The sequence below is a fragment of the Scardinius erythrophthalmus genome (genome assembly GCF_964197995.2).
Source record: "Scardinius erythrophthalmus genome assembly, chromosome: 5".
NCBI lineage: Eukaryota > Metazoa > Chordata > Actinopteri > Cypriniformes > Leuciscidae > Scardinius > Scardinius erythrophthalmus.
In genome coordinates, this window is record NC_138225.1 from 424,565 (window position 1) to 447,155 (window position 22,591).

Consider the following 22,591-nt stretch of genomic DNA (forward strand, 5'->3'; position numbering starts at 1 on the left):
TGTGTTCACTAGTGGCCCTGATGTGTTCACTAGTGACCCTGATGTGTTCACTAGTGGCCCTGATGTGTTCACTAGTGGCCCTGATGTGTTCACTAGTGGCCCTGATGTGTTCACTAGTGACCCTGATGTGTTCACTAATGACCCTGATGTGTTCACTAGTGACCCTGATGTGTTCACTAATGACCCTGATGTGTTCACTAGTGACCCTGATGTGTTAACTAGTGACCCTGATGTGTTCACTAGTGACCCTGATGTGTTCACTAATGACCCTGATGTGTTCACTAATGACCCTGATGTGTTCACTAGTGACCCTGATGTGTTCACTAATCAAGTCAAGTGACTAATGACCCTGATGTGTTCACTTGTGACCCTGATGTGTTCACTAATGACCCTGATGTGTTCACTAGTGACCCTGATGTGTTCACTAGTGACCCTGATGTGTTCACTAATGACCCTGATGTGTTCACTAGTGACCCTGATGTGTTCACTAGTGACCCTGATGTGTTCACTAGTGACCCTGATGTGTTCACTAATGACCCTGATGTGTTCACTAATGACCCTGATGTGTTCACTAATGACCCTGATGTGTTCACTAGTGACCCTGATGTGTTCACTAGTGACCCTGATGTGTTCACTAGTGACCCTGATGTGTTCACTAATGACCCTGATGTGTTCATTAATGACCCTGATGTGTTCACTAGTGACCCTGATGTGTTCACTAGTGACTCTGATGTGTTCACTAGTGACCCTGACACTAGTGACCCTGATGTGTTCACTAGTGACCCTGATGTGTTCACTAGTGACCCTGATGTGTTCACTAGTGACTCTGATGTATTCATTAATGACCCTGATGTGTTCACTAGTGACCCTGATGTATTCATTAATGACCCTGATGTGTTCACTAGTGACCCTGACATTAGTGACCCTGATGTGTCCACTAATGACCCTGATGTGTTCACTAGTGACCCGGACCCGGACACTAGTGACCCTGATGTGTTCACTAGTGACCCTGATGTGTTCACTTATGACCCTGATGTGTTCACTAGTGGCCCTGATGTGTTCACTAGTGACCCTGATGTGTTCACTAGTGGCCCTGTTGTGTTCACTAGTGGCCCTGATGTGTTCACTAGTGGCCCTGATGTGTTCACTAGTGACCCTGATGTGTTCACTAATGACCCTGATGTGTTCACTAGTGACCCTGATGTGTTCACTAGTGACCCTGATGTGTTAACTAGTGACCCTGATGTGTTCACTAGTGACCCTGATGTGTTAACTAGTGACCCTGATGTGTTCACTAGTGACCCTGATGTGTTCACTAATGACCCTGATGTGTTCACTAATGACCCTGATGTGTTCACCAGTGACCCTGATGTGTTCACTAATCAAGTCAAGTGACTAATGACCCTGATGTGTTCACTTGTGACCCTGATGTGTTCACTAATGACCCTGATGTGTTCACTAGTGACCCTGATGTGTTCACTAATGACCCTGATGTGTTCACTAGTGACCCTGATGTGTTCACTAGTGACCCTGATGTGTTCACTAATGACCCTGATGTGTTCACTAATGACCCTGATGTGTTCACTAGTGACCCTGATGTGTTCACTAGTGACCCTGATGTGTTCACTAGTGACCCTGATGTGTTCACTAATGACCCTGATGTGTTCATTAATGACCATGATGTGTTCACTAGTGACCCTGATGTGTTCACTAGTGACCCTGATGTGTTAACTAGTGACCCTGACACTAGTGACCCTGATGTGTTCACTAGTGACCCTGATGTGTTCACTAGTGACTCTGATGTGTTCACTAGTGACTCTGATGTATTCATTAATGACCCTGATGTGTTCACCAGTGACCCTGATGTATTCATTAATGACCCTGATGTGTTCACTAGTGACCCTGACATTAGTGACCCTGATGTGTCCACTAATGACCCTGATGTGTTCACTAGTGACCCGGACCCGGACACTAGTGACCCTGGTGTGTTCACTAGTGACCCTGATGTGTTCACTAATGACCCTTGATGTGTTCACTAATGACCCTGATGCGTTCACTAGTGACCCTGATGTGTTCACTAATGACCCTGATGTGTTCACTAATGACCCTGATGTGTTCACTAGTGACCCTGATGTGTTCACTAATGACCCTGATGTGTTCACTAGTGACCCTGATGTGTTCACTAGTGACCCTGATGTGTTCACTAATGACCCTGACACTAGTGACCCTGATGTGTTCACTAGTGACCCTGATGTGTTCACTAGTGACCCTGATGTGTTCACTAATGACCCTGACACTAGTGACCCTGATGTGTTCACTAGTGCCTAGTGGCCCTGATGTGTTCACTAATGACCCTGATGTGTTCACTAATGACCTGATGTGTTCACTAATGACCCTGACACTAGTGACCCTGGTGTGTTCACTAGTGACCCTGGTGTGTTCACTAGTGACCCTGATGTGTTCACTAGTGACCCTGATGTATTCACTAGTGACCCTGATGTATTCACTAATGACCCTGACATCAGTGACCCTGATGTATTCACTAATGACCCTAATGTGTTCACTAATGACCCTGATGTGTTCACTAGTGTCTCTGATGTGTTCACTAGTGACCCTGATGTGTTCACAGTGACCCTGATGTATTCACTAGTGACCCTGACACAAGTGAACACATCAGGGTCATTAGTGAACACATCAGGGTCACTAGTGAACACATTAGTGAACATATTAGGGACACTAGTGAACATCAGGGTCATTAGTGAACACATCAGGGTCACTAGTGAACACATCAGAGTCACTAGTGAACACATCAGGGTCTCTAGTGAACACATCAGGGTCATTAGTGAACACATCAGGGTCATTAGTGAACACATCAGGGTCACTAGTGAACACATCAGGGTCACTAGTGAATACATCAGGATCGAATCAAATCGTAAATCGAGTTTTTTATGAAAAAATCGTAGATTTTTTTAGGGGGGAAAATCGCCCAGCTCTATTGGTAATTAGCTGAGCTGAACTGGCATTATCTGATTGTGTAGTTAAATTTAACAGCTGACAGATATTCAACATAAATCATGTGTGAGACAGTCTAACTGAAGGACGGACTAAACCAGTGAAGGGGTTCCTCACATGAGAACATCATATTCATGTGTCTGTGGCATCAGGGAGTTTGAGAACCCTTTCCTAGACAACACTGGTATGCATGTAGTGTGTAGTGTGCACTAGGTGGCGCTGTTACACTGAACACAGTTAGTGAGTGCTCGAGTTTGTCTGTGACGGATGTGAAAGGTTAAATACTGAAGACTAATATCCACACAAATCGTGCAGTGCTTTTTAAACACAGATCGTTTCACACTATTCTCATACATTAGTTCTTTTTTTGTTTTAAACAGCAGACTTAATATTTATCCATTTCTGATCATAATTTGGAGATAATGATCATATGAGTCGTTGTGCCGCTGCTAATATTGATCACACAGTAAAAATGGGCAAAACCAGTCGTGTGTGGATGAGCGTCTGAAGCAGCACTGGAGGACCGTCGTCCTGCTCCACTCCACACACGCAGAAGAGGAGGATTATAGGAGGACGAGACACTCGTTTATACCACACTTTATTCAGCAGGAGATTACGCTATTTCTACGTCCTTACGCTATTTCTACATCATTACGCTATTTCTACATCATTGCACTATTTCTACGTCATTACGCTTTTTCTACATCATTGCACTATTTCTACATCATTGCACTATTTCTACATCATTGCACTATTTTTACATCATTACGCTATTTCTACGTCATTACGCTATTTCTACATCATTGCACTATTTCTACATCATTACGCTATTTCTACATCATTACGGCATTTCTACGTCATTACGCTATTTCTACATCATTACGCTATTTCTACGTCATTACGCTATTTCTACATCATTGCACTATTTCTACATCATTGCACTATTTCTACATCATTGCACTATTTCTACATCATTACGCTATTTCTACGTCATTACGCTATTTCTACATCATTACGCTATTTCTACGTCATTACGCTATTTCTACATCATTGCGCTATTTCTACATCATTGCGCTATTTCTACATCATTACGCTATTTCTACGTCATTACGCTATTTCTACGTCATTACGCTATTTCTACGTCATTACGCTATTTCTACATCATTACGCTATTACTACATCATTACGCTATTTCTACGTCATTACGCTATTTCTACGTCATTACGCTATTTCTACGTCATTGCGCTATTTCTACGTCATTGCGCTATTTCTACATCATTACGCTATTTCTACGTCATTACGCTATTTCTACGTCATTACGCTATTTCTACGTCATTACGCTATTACTACATCATTGCGCTATTTCTACATCATTACGTTATTTCTACATCATTGCGCTATTTCTACATCATACGCTATTTCTACGTCATTAAGCTATTTCTACGTCATTACGCTATTTCTACGTCATTACGCTATTTCTACATCATTACGCTATTTCTACGTCATTACGCTATTTCTACGTCATTACGCTATTTCTACGTCATTGCGCTATTTCTACATCATTACGCTATTTCTACATCATTACGCTATTTCTACGTCATTACGCTATTTCTACATCATTACGCTATTTCTACGTCATTACGTGTTCACTAGTGACCCTGATGTGTTAACTAGTGACCCTGATGTGTTCACTAGTGACCCTGATGTGTTCACTAATGACCCTGATGTGTTCACTAATGACCCTGATGTGTTCACTAGTGACCCTGATGTGTTCACTAATCAAGTCAAGTGACTAATGACCCTGATGTGTTCACTTGTGACCCTGATGTGTTCACTAATGACCCTGATGTGTTCACTAGTGACCCTAATGTGTTCACTAATGACCCTGATGTGTTCACTAGTGATCCTGATGTGTTCACTAGTGACCCTGATGTGTTCACTAGTGACCCTGATGTGTTCACTAATGACCCTGATGTGTTCACTAATGACCCTGATGTGTTCACTAGTGACCCTGATGTGTTCACTAGTGACCCTGATGTGTTCACTAGTGACCCTGATGTGTTCACTAATGACCCTGATGTGTTCATTAATGACCCTGATGTGTTCACTAGTGACCCTGATGTGTTCACTAGTGACCCTGATGTGTTAACTAGTGACCCTGACACTAGTGACCCTGATGTGTTCACTAGTGACCCTGATGTGTTCACTAGTGACTCTGATGTGTTCACTAGTGACTCTGATGTATTCATTAATGACCCTGATGTGTTCACCAGTGACCCTGATGTATTCATTAATGACCCTGATGTGTTCACTAGTGACCCTGACATTAGTGACCCTGATGTGTCCACTAATGACCCTGATGTGTTCACTAGTGACCCGGACCCGGACACTAGTGACCCTGGTGTGTTCACTAGTGACCCTGATGTGTTCACTAGTGACCCTTGATGTGTTCACTAATGACCCTGATGCGTTCACTAGTGACCCTGATGTGTTCACTAATGACCCTGATGTGTTCACTAATGACCCTGATGTGTTCACTAGTGACCCTGATGTGTTCACTAATGACCCTGATGTGTTCACTAGTGACCCTGATGTGTTCACTAGTGACCCTGATGTGTTCACTAATGACCCTGACACTAGTGACCCTGATGTGTTCACTAGTGACCCTGATGTGTTCACTGGTGACCCTGATGTGTTCACTAATGACCCTGACACTAGTGACCCTGATGTGTTCACTAGTGACCCTGATGTGTTCACTAGTGACCCTGATGTGTTCACTAGTGGCCCTGATGTGTTCACTAATGACCTGATGTGTTCACTAGTGACCCTGATGTGTTCACTAATGACCCTGACACTAGTGACCCTGGTGTGTTCACTAGTGACCCTGATGTGTTCACTAGTGACCCTGATGTGTTCACTAGTGACCCTGATGTATTCACTAGTGACCCTGATGTATTCACTAATGACCCTGACATCAGTGACCCTGATGTATTCACTAATGACCCTAATGTGTTCACTAATGACCCTGATGTGTTCACTAGTGTCTCTGATGTGTTCACTAGTGACCCTGATGTGTTCACAGTGACCCTGATGTATTCACTAGTGACCCTGACACAAGTGAACACATCAGGGTCATTAGTGAACACATCAGGGTCACTAGTGAACACATTAGTGAACATAGTAGGGACACTAGTGAACATCAGGGTCATTAGTGAACACATCAGGGTCACTAGTGAACACATCAGAGTCACTAGTGAACACATCAGGGTCTCTAGTGAACACATCAGGGTCATTAGTGAACACATCAGGGTCATTAGTGAACACATCAGGGTCACTAGTGAACACATCAGGGTCACTAGTGAATACATCAGGATCGAATCAAATCGTAAATCGAGTTTTTTATGAAAAAATCGTAGATTTTTTTAGGGGGGAAAATCGCCCAGCTCTATTGGTAATTAGCTGAGCTGAACTGGTATTATCTGATTGTGTAGTTAAATTTAACAGCTGACAGATATTCAACATAAATCATGTGTGAGACAGTCTAACTGAAGGACGGACTAAACCAGTGAAGGGGTTCCTCACATGAGAACATCATATTCATGTGTCTGTGGCATCAGGGAGTTTGAGAACCCTTTCCTAGACAACACTGGTATGCATGTAGTGTGTAGTGTGCACTAGGTGGCGCTGTTACACTGAACACAGTTAGTGAGTGCTCGAGTTTGTCTGTGACGGATGTGAAAGGTTAAATACTGAAGACTAATATCCACACAAATCGTGCAGTGCTTTTTAAACACAGATCGTTTCACACTATTCTCATACATTAGTTCTTTTTTTGTTTTAAACAGCAGACTTAATATTTATCCATTTCTGATCATAATTTGGAGATAATGATCATATGAGTCGTTGTGCCGCTGCTAATATTGATCACACAGTAAAAATGGGCAAAACCAGTCGTGTGTGGATGAGCGTCTGAAGCAGCACTGGAGGACCGTCGTCCTGCTCCACTCCACACACGCAGAAGAGGAGGATTATAGGAGGACGAGACACTCGTTTATACCACACTTTATTCAGCAGGAGATTACGCTATTTCTACGTCCTTACGCTATTTCTACATCATTACGCTATTTCTACATCATTGCACTATTTCTACGTCATTACGCTATTTCTACATCATTGGACTATTTCTACATCATTGCACTATTTCTACATCATTACGCTATTTCTACGTCATTACGCTATTTCTACGTCATTACGCTATTTCTACGTCATTACGCTATTTCTACATCATTACGCTATTTCTACGTCATTACGCTATTTCTACGTCATTACGCTATTTCTACATCATTACGCTATTTCTACGTCATTACACTATTTCTACGTCATTACGCTATTTCTACATCATTACGCTATTTCTACATCATTACGCTATTACTACATCATTGCACTATTTCTACATCATTGCGCTATTTCTACATCATTGCGCTATTTCTACATCATTGCGCTATTTCTACGTCATTACGCTATTTCTACGTCATTACGCTATTTCTACATCATTGCGCTATTTCTACATCATTGCGCTATTTCTACATCATTACGCTATTTCTACATCATTACGCTATTTCTACGTCATTACGCTATTTCTACGTCATTACGCTATTTCTACATCATTACGCTATTTCTACGTCATTACGCTATTTCTACGTCATTACGCTATTTCTACATCATTACGCTATTACTACATCATTGCGCTATTTCTACATCATTGCGCTATTTCTACATCATTGCGCTATTTCTACATCATTACGCTATTTCTACGTCATTACGCTATTTCTACGTCATTACGCTATTTCTACATCATTACGCTATTTCTACGTCATTACGCTATTTCTACGTCATTTCTACGTCATTACGCTATTTCTACGTCATTACGCTATTTCTACGTCATTACGCTATTTCTACATCATTACGCTATTACTACATCATTACGCTATTTCTACATCATTACGCTATTTCTACATCATTACGCTATTTCTACAGCTATTACTACATCATTACGGTATTTCTACATCATTACGCTATTTCTACATCATTACGCTATTTCTACAGCTATTTCTACATCATTACGCTATTTCTACATCATTGCACTATTTCTATGTCATTGCGCTATTCTTCGTGTGTTTCAGATGTGTGTGTTTCAGATGTGAGAGTAACGTGTGTGTTTGTTTCAGATGTGTGTGTTCAGATGTGAGAGTAACGTGTGTGAGTTTCAGATGTGTGTGTGTTCAGATGTGAGAGTGACGTGTGTGTGTTCAGATGTGAGAGTAACGTGTGTGTGTGTTTCAGATGTCTGGTGTTCAGATGTGAGAGTAAGGTGTGTGTGTTTCAGATGTGTGTGTGTTCAGATGTGAGAGTAACGTGTGTGTGTGTGTGTTCAGATGTGTGTGTGTTCAGATGTGAGAGTACCGTGTGTGTGTTCAGATGTGAGAGTAACGCGTGTGTGTTTCAGATGTGTGTGTGTTCAGATGTGAGAGTACCGTGTGTGTGTTTCAGACGTGTGTGTGTTCAGATGTGAGAGTAACGTGTGTGTGTGTGTGTGTGTTTCAGATGTGTGTTTCAGATGTGTGAGTAACGTGTGTGTGTTTCAGATGTCTGGTGTTCAGATGTGAGAGTAACGTGTGTGTGTTCAGATGTGAGAGTAACGTGTGTGTGTTTCAGATGTGTGTGTGTGTTCAGATGTGAGAGTAATGTGTGTGTGTTTCAGATGTGAGAGTAACGTGTGTGTGTTTCAGACGTGTGTTCAGATGTGAGAGTAACGTGTGTGTGTTTCAGATGTGTGTGTGTTCAGATGTGAGAGTAACGTGTCTGTGTTTCAGACGTGTGTGTGTTCAGATGTGAGAGTAATGTGTGTGTGTTCAGATGTGAGAGTGACGTGTGTGTGTTCAGATGTGTGTGTGTTCAGATGTGAGAGTGACGTGTGTGTGTGTGTGTGTGTGTTTCAGACGTGTGTGTGTTCAGATGTGAGAGTGACGTGTGTGTGTTTCAGACGTGTGTTCAGATGTGAGAGTAACGTGTGTGTGTTTCAGATGTGTGTGTGTTCAGATGTGAGAGTAACGTGTGTGTGTTTCAGACGTGTGTGTGTTCAGATGTGAGAGTAACGTGTGTGTGTGTTTCAGATGTGTGTGTGTTCAGATGTGAGAGTGACGTGTGTGTGTGTGTGTTTCAGACGTGTGTGTGTTCAGATGTGAGAGTGACGTGTGTGTGTTTCAGACGTGTGTTCAGATGTGAGAGTAACGTGTGTGTGTTTCAGATGTGTGTGTGTTCAGATGTGAGAGTAACGTGTGTGTGTTTCAGATGTGTGTGTGTTCAGATGTGAGAGTAACGTGTGTGTGTTTCAGACGTGTGTGTGTTCAGATGTGAGAGTAATGTGTGTGTGTTCAGATGTGAGAGTGACGTGTGTGTGTGTGTTTCAGACGTGTGTGTGTTCAGATGTGAGAGTGACGTGTGTGTGTTTCAGACGTGTGTTCAGATGTGAGAGTAACGTGTGTGTGTTTCAGACGTGTGTGTGTTCAGATGTGAGAGTAATGTGTGTGTGTTTCAGACGTGTGTGTGTTCAGATGTGAGAATAACGTGTGTGTGTTTCAGATGTGTGTGTGTTCAGATGTGAGAGTAACGTGTGTGTGTTTCAGATGTGTGTGTGTTCAGATGTGAGAGTAACGTGTGTGTGTTTCAGATGTGTGTGTGTTCAGATGTGAGAGTGACGTGTGTGTGTTTCAGATGTGTGTGTGTTCAGATGTGAGAGTGACGTGTGTGTGTGTGTTTCAGACGTGTGTGTGTTCAGATGTGAGAGTGACGTGTGTGTGTTTCAGACGTGTGTTCAGATGTGAGAGTAACGTGTGTGTGTTTCAGATGTGTGTGTGTTCAGATGTGAGAGTAACGTGTGTGTGTTTCAGATGTGTGTGTGTTCAGATGTGAGAGTAACGTGTGTGTGTTTCAGACGTGTGTGTGTTCAGATGTGAGAGTAATGTGTGTGTGTTCAGATGTGAGAGTGACGTGTGTGTGTGTGTTTCAGACGTGTGTGTGTTCAGATGTGAGAGTGACGTGTGTGTGTTTCAGACGTGTGTTCAGATGTGAGAGTAACGTGTGTGTGTTTCAGATGTGTGTGTGTTCAGATGTGAGAGTAATGTGTGTGTGTTCAGATGTGAGAATAACGTGTGTGTGTTTCAGATGTGTGTGTGTTCAGATGTGAGAGTGACGTGTGTGTGTGTTTCGGATGTGTGTGTGTTCAGATGTGAGAGTAATGTGTGTGTGTTTCAGACGTGTGTTCAGATGTGAGAGTAACGTGTGTGTGTTTCAGATGTGTGTGTGTTCAGATGTGAGAGTAATGTGTGTGTGTTCAGATGTGAGAGTGACGTGTGTGTGTTTCAGATGTGTGTGTGTTCAGATGTGAGAGTGACGTGTGTGTGTGTGTTTCAGACGTGTGTGTGTTCAGATGTGAGAGTGACGTGTGTGTGTTTCAGACGTGTGTTCAGATGTGAGAGTAACGTGTGTGTGTTTCAGATGTGTGTGTGTTCAGATGTGAGAGTAACGTGTGTGTGTTTCAGACGTGTGTGTGTTCAGATGTGAGAGTAACGTGTGTGTGTGTGTTTCAGACGTGTGTGTGTTCAGATGTGAGAGTGACGTGTGTGTGTTTCAGACGTGTGTTCAGATGTGAGAGTAACGTGTGTGTGTTTCAGATGTGTGTGTGTTCAGATGTGAGAGTAACGTGTGTGTGTTTCAGACGTGTGTGTGTGTTCAGATATGAGAGTAATGTGTGTGTGTTCAGATGTGAGAGTGACGTGTGTGTGTGTGTTTCAGACGTGTGTGTGTTCAGATGTGAGAGTGACGTGTGTGTGTTTCAGACGTGTGTTCAGATGTGAGAGTAACCTGTGTGTGTTTCAGATGTGTGTGTGTGTTCAGATGTGAGAGTAACGTGTGTGTGTTTCAGACGTGTGTGTGTTCAGATGTGAGAGTAACGTGTGTGTGTTTCAGATGTGTGTGTGTTCAGATGTGAGAGTAATGTGTGTGTGTTCAGATGTGAGAGTGACGTGTGTGTGTTTCAGACGTGTGTGTGTGTTTCAGACGTGTGTGTGTTCAGATGTGAGAGTAACGTGTGTGTGTTCAGATGTGAGAGTAACGTGTGTGTGTTCAGATGTGAGAGTAACGTGTGTGTGTTCAGATGTGAGAGTAACGTGTGTGTGTTCAGATGTGAGAGTAACGTGTGTGTGTGTTCAGATGTGAGAGTAACGTGTGTGTGTTCAGATGTGAGAGTAACGTGTGTGTGTTCAGATGTGAGAGTAACGTGTGTGTGTGTTCAGATGTGAGAGTAACGTGTGTGTGTTCAGATGTGAGAGTAACGTGTGTGTGTTTCAGACGTGTGTGTGTTCAGATGTGAGAGTAACGTGTGTGTGTTCAGATGTGAGAGTAACGTGTGTGTGTTCAGATGTGAGAGTAACGTGTGTGTGTTTCAGACGTGTGTGTGTTCAGATGTGAGAGTAACGTGTGTGTGTTCAGATGTGAGAGTAACGTGTGTGTGTTCAGATGTGAGAGTAACATGTGTGTGTTCAGATGTGAGAGTAACGTGTGTGTGTTCAGATGTGAGAGTAACGTGTGTGTGTTCAGATGTGAGAGTAACGTGTGTGTTTCAGACGTGTGTGTGTTCAGATGTGAGAGTAACGTGTGTGTGTTCAGATGTGAGAGTAACGTGTGTGTGTGTTCAGATGTGAGAGTAACGTGTGTTTCAGATGTGTGTGTGTTCAGATGTGAGAGTAACGTGTGTGTGTTCAGATGTGAGAGTAACGTGTGTGTGTTCAGATGTGAGAGTAACATGTGTGTTTCAGACCTGTGTGTGTTCAGATGTGAGAGTAATGTGTGTGTGTTCAGATGTGAGAGTAACGTGTGTGTGTTCAGATGTGAGAGTAAAGTGTGTGTGTTCAGATGTGAGAGTAACGTATATGTGTTCAGATGTGAGAGTAACGTGTGTGTGTTCAGATGTGAGAGTAACGTGTGTGTGTGTTTCAGATGTGAGAGTAACGTGTGTGTGTTCAGATGTGAGAGTAACGTGTGTGTGTTCAGATGTGAGAGTAACGTGTGTGTGTTCAGATGTGAGAGTAACGTGTGTGTGTGTTCAGATGTGAGAGTAACGTGTGTGTGTTCAGATGTGAGAGTAACGTGTGTGTGTTCAGATGTGAGAGTAACGTGTGTGTGTTCAGATGTGAGAGTAACGTGTGTGTGTTCAGATGTGAGAGTAACGTGTGTGTGTGTGTTCAGATGTGAGAGTAACGTGTGTGTTTCAGACGTGTGTGTGTTCAGATGTGAGAGTAATGTGTGTGTGTTCAGATGTGAGAGTAACGTGTGTGTGTTCAGATGTGAGAGTAACGTGTGTGTGTGTGTTTCAGATGTGAGAGTAACGTGTGTGTGTTTCAGACGTGTGTGTGTTCAGATGTGAGAGTAACGTGTGTGTGTTTCAGATGTGTGTGTGTTCAGATGTGAGAGTAACGTGTGTGTGTTCAGATGTGAGAGTAACGTGTGTGTGTTCAGATGTGAGAGTAACGTGTGTGTGTTCAGATGTGAGAGTAACGTGTGTGTGTTCAGATGTGAGAGTAACGTGTGTGTGTGTTCAGATGTGAGAGTAACGTGTGTGTTTCAGACGTGTGTGTGTTCAGATGTGAGAGTAATGTGTGTGTGTTCAGATGTGAGAGTAACGTGTGTGTGTTCAGATGTGAGAGTAACGTGTGTGTGTGTTCAGATGTGAGAGTAACGTGTGTGTGTTCAGATGTGAAAGTAACGTGTGTGTGTGTGTTTCAGATGTGAGAGTAACGTGTGTGTGTTTCAGACGTGTGTGTGTTCAGATGTGAGAGTAACGTGTGTGTGTTTCAGATGTGTGTGTGTTCAGATGTGAGAGTAACGTGTGTGTGTTTCAGACGTGTGTGTGTTCAGATGTGAGAGTAATGTGTGTGTTCAGATGTGAGAGTAATGTGTGTGTGTTCAGATGTGAGAGTGACGTGTGTGTTCAGATGTGAGAGTGACTTGTGTGTGTGTGTTTCAGACGTGTGTGTGTTCAGATGTGAGAGTGACGTGTGTGTGTTTCAGACGTGTGTTCAGATGTGAGTAACGTGTGTGTGTGTTTCAGATGTGTGTGTGTTCAGATGTGAGAGTGACGTGTGTGTGTTTCAGACGTGTGTTCAGATGTGAGAGTAACGTGTGTGTGTGTGTTTCAGACGTGTGTGTGTTCAGATGTGAGAGTAATGTGTGTGTGTTCAGATGTGAGAGTGACGTGTGTGTGTTTCAGATGTGTGTGTGTTCAGATGTGAGAGTGACGTGTGTGTGTTTCAGACGTGTGTTCAGATGTGAGAGTAACGTGTGTGTGTTTCAGATGTGTGTGTGTTCAGATGTGAGAGTAATGTGTGTGTGTTTCAGACGTGTGTGTGTTCAGATGTGAGAGTAACGTGTGTGTGTTTCAGATGTGTGTGTGTTCAGATGTGAGAGTGACGTGTGTTTTTCAGACGTGTGTGTGTTCAGATGTGAGAGTAACGTGTGTGTGTTTCAGACGTGTGTGTGTTCAGATGTGAGAGTGACGTGTGTGTGTTTCAGACGTGTGTGTGTTCAGATGTGAGAGTAACGTGTGTGTGTTCAGATGTGAGAGTAATGTGTGTGTGTTCAGATGTGAGAGTAACGTGTGTGTGTTCAGATGTGAGAGTAACGTGTGTGTGTTTCAGACGTGTGTGTGTTCAGATGTGAGAGTAACGTGTGTGTTCAGATGTGAGAGTAACGTGTGTGTGTTCAGATGTGAGAGTAACGTGTGTGTGTTTCAGATGTGAGAGTAACGTGTGTGTGTTCAGATGTGAGAGTAACGTGTGTGTGTGTGTGTTCAGATGTGAGAGTAACGTGTGTGTGTTCAGATGTGAGTAACGTGTGTGTTTCAGACGTGTGTGTTCAGATGTGAGAGTAACATGTGTGTTTCAGACGTGAGAGTAATGTGTGTGTGTTCAGATGTGAGTGTAACGTGTGTGTGTTCAGATGTGAGAGTAACGTGTGTGTGTTCAGATGTGAGAGTAACGTGTGTGTGTGTTCAGATGTGAGAGTAACGTGTGTGTTTCAGACGTGTGTGTGTTCAGATGTGAGAGTAATGTGTGTGTGTTCAGATGTGAGAGTAACGTGTGTGTGTTCAGATGTGAGAGTAACGTGTGTGTGTGTGTGTGTTTCAGACGTGTGTGTGTGTGTTCAGATGTGAGAGTAACGTGTGTGTGTGTTTCAGATGTGAGAGTAACGTGTGTGTTCAGATGTGAGAGTAACGTGTGTGTGTTCAGATGTGAGAGTAACGTGTGTGTGTTCAGATGTGAGAGTAACGTGTGTGTGTTCAGATGTGAGAGTAACGTGTGTGTGTTCAGATGTGAGAGTAACGTGTGTGTGTTTCAGACGTGTGTGTTTCAGACGTGTGTGTGTTCAGATGTGAGAGTAACGTGTGTGTGTTCAGATGTGAGAGTAACGTGTGTGTGTTCAGATGTGAGAGTAACGTGTTTGTGTTTCAGATGTGAGAGTAACGTGTGTGTGTTTCAGACGTGTGTGTTTCAGACGTGTGTGTGTTCAGATGTGAGAGTAACGTGTGTGTGTTCAGATGTGAGAGTAACGTGTGTGTGTTCAGATGTGAGAGTAATGTGTGTGTGTGTTCAGATGTGAGAGTAACGTGTGTGTGTTCAGATGTGAGAGTAACGTGTGTGTGTTCAGATGTGAGAGTAACGTGTGTGTGTTCAGATGTGAGAGTAACGTGTGTGTGTTCAGATGTGAGAGTAACGTGTGTGTGTTCAGATGTGAGAGTAACGTGTGTGTGTTCAGATGTGAGAGTAACGTGTGTGTGTTCAGATGTGAGAGTAACGTGTTTGTGTTTCAGATGTGAGAGTAACGTGTGTGTGTTTCAGACGTGTGTGTTTCAGACGTGTGTGTGTTCAGATGTGAGAGTAACGTGTGTGTGTTCAGATGTGAGAGTAACGTGTGTGTGTTTCAGACGTGTGTGTGTTCAGATGTGAGAGTAACGTGTGTGTGTTCAGATGTGAGAGTAACGTGTGTGTGTTCAGATGTGAGAGTAATGTGTGTGTGTGTTCAGATGCGTGTGTTTGTTCAGATGTGAGAGTAACGTGTGTGTGTGTGTGTGTGTTCAGATGTGAGAGTAACGTGTGTGTGTTCAGATGTGAGAGTAACGTGTGTGTGTGTTCAGATGTGAGAGTAACGTGTGTGTGTTCAGATGTGAGAGTAACGTGTGTGTGTTCAGATGTGAGTAACGTGTGTGTGTTCAGATGTGAGAGTAACGTGTGTGTTCAGATGTGAGAATAACGTGTGTGTGTTCAGATGTGAGAGTAATGTGTGTGTTCAGACGTGTGTGTGTTCAGATGTGAGAGTAACGTGTGTGTTCAGATGTGAGAGTAACGTGTGTGTGTTCAGATGCGTGTGTGTTCAGATGTGTGTGTGTGTGTTCAGATGTGAGAGTAACGTGTGTGTTTCAGACGTGTGTGTGTTCAGATGTGAGAGTAACGTGTGTGTGTTCAGATGTAAGAGTAACGTGTGTTTCAGACGTGTGTGTGTTCAGATGTGAGAGTAACGTGTGTGTTCATATGTGAGAGTAACGTGTGTGTGTTCAGATGTGAGAGTAACGTGTGTTTCAGACGTGTGTGTGTTCAGATGTGAGAGTAACGTGTGTGTTCATATGTGAGAGTAACGTGTGTGTGTTCATATGTGAGAGTAACGTGTGTGTTTCAGACGTGTGTGTGTTCAGATGTGAGAGTAACGTGTGTGTGTTCAGATGTGAGAGTAACGTGTGTTTCAGACGTTTGTGTTCAGATGTGAGAGTAACGTGTGTGTGTTCATATGTGAGAGTAACGTGTGTGTGTTCAGATGTGAGAGTAACGTGTGTGTGTTCAGATGTGAGAGTAACGTGTGTGTGTTCAGATGTGTGAGTAACGTGTGTGTGTGTTTCAGACGTGTGTGTGTTCAGATGTGTGAGTAACGTGTGTGTGTGTTTCAGACGTGTGTGTGTTCAGATGTGAGAGTAACGTGTGTGTGTTCAGATGTGAGAGTAACGTGTGTGTGTTCAGATGTGAGAGTAACGTGTGTGTGTTCAGATGTGAGAGTAACGTGTGTGTGTTTCAGACGTGTGTGTGTTCAGATGTGTGAGTAACGTGTGTGTGTGTGTGTTTCAGACGTGTGTGTGTTCAGATGTGTGAGTAACGTGTGTGTGTGTGTTTCAGACGTGTGTGTTCAGATGTGTGAGTAACGTGTGTGTTTCAGACGTGTGTGTGTTCAGATGTGAGAGTAACGTGTGTGTGTGTTCAGATGTGAGAGTAACGTGTGTGTGTTCAGATGTGAGAGTAACGTGTGTGTGTTCAGATGTGAGAGTAACCTGTGTGTTTCAGACGTGTGTGTGTTCAGATGTGAGAGTAACGTGTGTGTGTTCAGATGTGAGAGTAACGTGTGTGTTTCAGACGTGTGTGTGTTCAGATGTGAGAGTAACCTGTGTGTTTCAGACGTGTGTGTGTTCAGATGTGAGAGTAACGTGTGTGTGTGTTCAGATGTGAGAGTAACGTGTGTGTGTTCAGATGTGAGAGTAACGTGTGTGTTTCAGATGTGTGTGTGTTCAGATGTGAGAGTAACCTGTGTGTTTCAGACGTGTGTGTTCAGATGTGAGAGTAACGTGTGTGTGTTTCAGACGTGTGTGTTTCAGACGTGTGTGTGTTCAGATGTGAGAGTAACGTGTGTGTGTGTTTCAGACGTGTGTGTTTCAGACGTGTGTGTGTTCAGATGTGAGAGTAACCTGTGTGTTTCAGACGTGTGTGTGTTCAGATGTGTGAGTAACGTGTGTGTGTGTGTTTCAGACGTGTGTGTGTTCAGATGTGTGAGTAACGTGTGTGTGTGTGTTTCAGACGTGTGTGTGTTCAGATGTGTGAGTAACGTGTGTGTGTTTCAGGGAATGGCTCTGCAGAAGAAGGCGGCTGAGGACCGGTTGGCCGGCACCGGGTCGGGTCAGTCGTTCCTGGCCCGGCAGAGACAGGCCACCAGCACCAGACGGGCCTATCCGGGTCACGTCCAGCCCACGGCAGCCAGGTAGAGCATCGCCACGGCAACCAATCAGGACCCGCCTCCATCCCATAATGCCCTCTTCCTCCATCAGCCCATCTGATGAACCCGGGTCTCTGGACGCTGCTTAATTACATCAGCATTAATTAATCCACACACTCCTGAACCAACGTGTCACTTCCCGTCGGACACCTCTTTTTAAAGGAGGCTTTGCAGTATTTTAAGGGTTGTTGTTACTGACGCACAGAAACGTTTGAGTGTTTTTATTGGCTCTGCTGGGCGTGTTTCTAAAGTTACGTCGAGTCTTTATAACCTGTCGTCTTTATCTTCTGTTGATATCTATGCATTGAAAGAGCTGAATGTGTGCATCTCGTGTAGGTCGTCAGGACGCTTGTGTGAAGGCGCTTCATAATTTTGTTCTTCCTGTTTTTTGTTTAGTTGATTAATTCCCGATGCCTTAAAACAGACTCACAGCTGCTGTCAATCACTGTCACTCGAGTCGCGCGTTAGTCCTTCACTCCTGCTAATGATGGTCTTCCTCAGAAAACATGAACTCTCCAGTCTCTAATATCTCCAGTAAATCTGTCCTGATTTAAGAATGTTTTGATAAAGTCACAATTATCTTTTAAAATGTTTTATTCTGTGGCGGAAACAAGCCTTTAGATATTTGTTCTTGTTTTAATCATAAACTCACTTAATTACGATACATTTTTCATCAAGAAAGTCTTAATATCTTCAGTCATTGCTGCTTCTCCAGTAAATGTGTCCTGATTTAAGAATGTTTAGATATTAGTGCTGGAGAACGAGACAGAAACACAATCAGGAGAAAATAAAAGCATGACGTTGAACGAGGAACCGCGACTCTAGTGACGCTAGACTGAATCTGTGACTGACACCTGTCAATCTCTCTCTTTCACAGTGATGTTAAAGCATGAGCGGCATGGGGCGGGGCTTCATGACATCAGGGGGCGGGGCTTGCGTGATTGACAGTTTAACCCTTCGCTGCACACTAACTAACCCATCAGCGTCTGTGTGCTGTCCCAGAATGCTCTGGTCAGAAGTGGGCGGGGCCGGCGCGTGTCAATCATCAGGCAGAAGAGCGTGAGCTTTATTTACTGTTAAAGACGGATGAAACTCCATCATCAAACCCTGATGTTCCTCACGTCGGTGTAGTTGCATTGATCATTGTCTCAGTATTTTCTGTAGTTTATGATCCGTATGATTGATAATGAGCTTCAGTAGAGTCAGTGTGTGAATGCCGGATCTGTTACTGATAGTGTTGCACTCGCTTCTCTTCTATTTATTTAATGCTGAATCAGTAAGTGCTTCTGATGATCCTGACCCAAACTACAGCAGTGAATATTCTGACACTTCAGCTGCTCTTCTTCATAATCACCAAACGAGATCGTGTCTGCGATCAATATCTGCTTTAGTGTTGTTTAACAGGCGATTGATTGAATGTTTGAGGCTTTCTGATCACTGTGGACTGAGTTCAGAGGTCAAACGTCTCTCACAACCGTCCAGAGCAGAGAAACGCCTCAAACGCAGGACAACGCTGATGAACTCTGCAGTCTGAGCCTGTGACTGCGGTGCGAGTCTGTGTTTATCAGAACTTTCATCTGAAGTAGCAAACATTCGCTCCATTTGCCAAGTTTTATATTGCTTGTATACAATATGTACATACTGTATGTGTGCGCCGCGGGAGGAGCGATCAGCAGAGCAGATGCGTTTCGTAATGCGTCTTCATTGATGAACTCGTGCTTCCAACGCTGCAAAACTGTACAGTTGTTAATCAAGTTGTAAATAAAGCTTGTATAAAACATTCATGTTTCAAAATCACGGCTGTTCTTTGTTTTGTTTGGTTTGTGGATCTACTATTGTTCTCCTGACGCAGGGATGTTCATTACACTCTCATTTCTGTTTTAGTTTAAATGTGCGTCAGATCAGCGCAGGGTTATTAACTAAAACTATATCAGTCACTTCTGATCATGTTTCTGCAGCTTCACTGCTCTTCACTGTATCGTAAAGCTCAAATGAATCGTGACCTTTGACCCCTGTGACAGGTGAGGGGGGAGGGGCATGTGAAAGCGGCTTGACCTTTGACCTATTGGCGTGAGCGCTGACCGAACGTTTCTTACAACGAATCAGAAAACTTGAGCTCAGACTTGCAACTGGAAACCTCCAGAAACTCGTTTCATCGCGATAAACGTTCACTTTTCAACAACGAGATGCTTCAGTGTTCCTACATTAGATGACGATAAAACATTTGGCATGAGTGTAAAACACGATCTATCACAATCGTTTGGAAACTTGAAAACTATAGGTTTGTGTTTATCAATGGAAGTTACAAAGTCTATGGAAGCTTGTTTTCTGCCACAATAAAAAATAAAAAAGGTAATTGCGACTTTTTATCTCACAGTTCTGACTTTATATCTCAAAATTCTGACTTTATATCTCGAAATTCTGACTATATTATGCAATTCTGACTTTATATCTCGAAATTCTGACTATATCTCGCAATTCTGACTATATCTCGAAATTCTGACTTTATATCACACAGTTCTGACTTTATATTACACAGTTCTGACTTTATATCTCGCAATTCTGACTTTATATCTCGAAATTCTGACTTAATGTCTCGAAATTCTGACTTTATATCTCACAATTCTGACTTTATATCTCGCAATTCTGACTTTATATCTCGAAATTCTGACTTTATATCACACAGTTCTGACTTTATATCTCGAAATTCTGACTTTATATCTCACAATTCTGACTTAATATCTCACAATTCTGACTTTTATATCTCACAATTCTGACTTTATATCTCGAAATTCTGACTTTATATCACAATTCTGACTATATCATGCAATTCTGACTATATCTCGCAATTCTGACTATATCATGCAATTCTGACTTTATATCTCGAAATTCTGACTATATCATACAATTCTGACTTTATATCTCGCAATTCTGACTTTATATCTCGAAATTCTGACTTTATATCACACAGTTCTGACTTTATATCTCGAAATTCTGACTATATCATGCAATTCTGACTTTATATCTCGAAATTCTGACTATATCATGCAATTCTGACTTTATATCTCGCAATTCTGACTTTATATCTCGAAATTCTGACTTTATATCTCACAATTCTGACTTTATATCTCTCAATTCTGACTTTATATCTCGAAATTCTGACTTTATATCTCACAATTCTGACTTTATATCTTGCAATTCTGACTATATCATGCAATTCTGACTTTATATCTCGAAATTCTGACTTAATACCTCGAAATTCTGACTTTATATCTCACAATTCTGACTTTATATCTCGCTATTCTGACTTTATATCTCGCAATTCTGACTTTATATCTCACAATTCTGACTTTATATCTCGCAATTCTGACTTTATATCTCACAATTCTGACTTTATACCTCGAAATTCTGACTTTATATCTCACAATTCTGACTTTATATCTCGCTATTCTGACTTTATATCTCACAATTCTGACTTTATATCTCGCTATTCTGACTTTATATCTCACAATTCTGACTTTATATCTCACAATTCTGACTTTATATCTCGCTATTCTGACTTTATATCTCGCAATTCTGACTTTATATCTCGCAATTCTGACTTTATATCTCACAATTCTGACTTTATACCTCGAAATTCTGACTTTATATCTCACAATTCTGACTTTATATCTCGCTATTCTGACTTTATACCTCGAAATTCTGACTTTATATCTCACAATTCTGACTTTATATCTCACTATTCTGACTTTATATCTCGCAATTCTGACTTTATATCTCACTATTCTGACTTTATATCTCGCAATTCTGACTTTATATCTCGAAATACTGACTTTATATCACACAGTTCTTACTTTATATCACACAGTTCTGACTTTATATCTCGCAATTCTGACTTTGTATCTCGCAATTCTGATTTTATATCTCGAAATTCTGACTTTATATCTCGTAATTCTGACTATATCATGCAATTCTGACTTTATATCTCGAAATTCTGACTTTATATCTCGAAATTCTGACTTTATATCTCACAAGTCTGACTTTATATCTTGCAATTCTGACTATATCATGCAATTCTGACTTTATATCTCAAAATTCTGACTTTATATCTCGAAATTCTGACTTTATATCTCGCTATTCTGACTTTATATCTCGCAATTCTGACTTTATATCTCGAAATTCTGACTTTATATCTCGCAATTCTGACTTTATATCTCGAAATTCTGACTTTATCTCACAATTCTGGCTTTATATCTCACAATTCTGACTTTATATCTCGCAATTCTGACTTTATATCTCGAAATTCTGACTTTATATCTTACAATTCTGACTTTATGTATCACAATTCTGACTTTATATCTCGAAATTCTGACTTTTTATCTTACAATTCTGACTATATCTTGAAATTCTGACTTTATATCTCGAAATTCTGACTTTATCTCACAGTTCTGACTTTGTATCACAATTCTGACTTTATATCTCACAATTCTGACTTTGTATCTCACAATTCTGACTTTATATCTCGCAATTCTGACTTTGTATCTCACAATTCTGACTTTATATATCACAATTCTGACTTTATATCTCGAAATGCTGACTTTATATCTCACAATTCTGACTTTATATCTCACAATTCTGACTTTATATCTCGAAATTCTGACTTTATATCTCACAATTCTGACTTTATATCTCACAATTCTGACTTTATATCTCACAATTCTGACTTTATCTCACAATTCTGACTTTATATCTCGAAATTCTGACTTTATATCTCACAATTCTGACTTTATATCTCGAAATTCTGACTTTGTATCTCACAATTCTGACTTTATATATCACAATTCTGACTTTATATCTCGAAATTCTGACTTTATATCTCACAATTCTGACTTTATATCTCGAAATTCTGACTTTATATCTCACAATTCTGACTTTATCTCACAATTCTGACTTTATATCTCACAATTCTGACTTTATCTCACAATTCTGACTTTATATCTCACAATTCTGACTTTATATCTCGAAATTCTGACTTTGTATCTCACAATTCTGACTTTATATATCACAATTCTGACTTTATATCTCGAAATTCTAACTTTATATCTCGAAATTCTGACTTTATCTTACAATTCTGACTATATCTCGAAATTCTGACTTTATATCTCGAAATTCTGACTTTATATCTCACAATTCTGACTTTATATCTCGAAATTCTGAGTTTATATCTCACAGTTCTGACTTTATATCTCACAATTCTGACTATATCTCGAAATTCTGACTTTATATCTCACAATTCTGACTTTATATCTCACAAGTCTGACTTTATATATCACAATTCTGACTTTTTATCTCACAATTCTTACTTTATATCTCGCAATTCTGACTTTATATCTCGCAATTCTGACTTTATAACACAATTGTGTGTTATAAAGTT

General features: G+C 41.6%; 1 protein-coding gene across 2 annotated transcripts in view; it reads left to right on the forward strand.

The window, feature by feature from the left end:
• hook3 (hook microtubule-tethering protein 3) overlaps positions 1-18,947 on the forward strand; it is a 79,703-nt gene extending 60,756 nt beyond the window's left edge. The window contains exons 22-23 of one of the 2 annotated variants that reach the window (XM_081367225.1): positions 17,006-17,142; positions 18,035-18,947. In XM_081367225.1, coding sequence (XP_081223351.1) covers positions 17,006-17,142; positions 18,035-18,050 — 153 coding nt within the window. In that variant the 3' untranslated portion in view covers positions 18,051-18,947. Of the gene's footprint in view, positions 1-17,005; positions 17,292-18,034 lie in introns of those variants that run through there. The other variant, XM_081367226.1, reaches the window with a different exon arrangement.
• Positions 18,948-22,591: the final 3,644 nt, after the last annotated feature.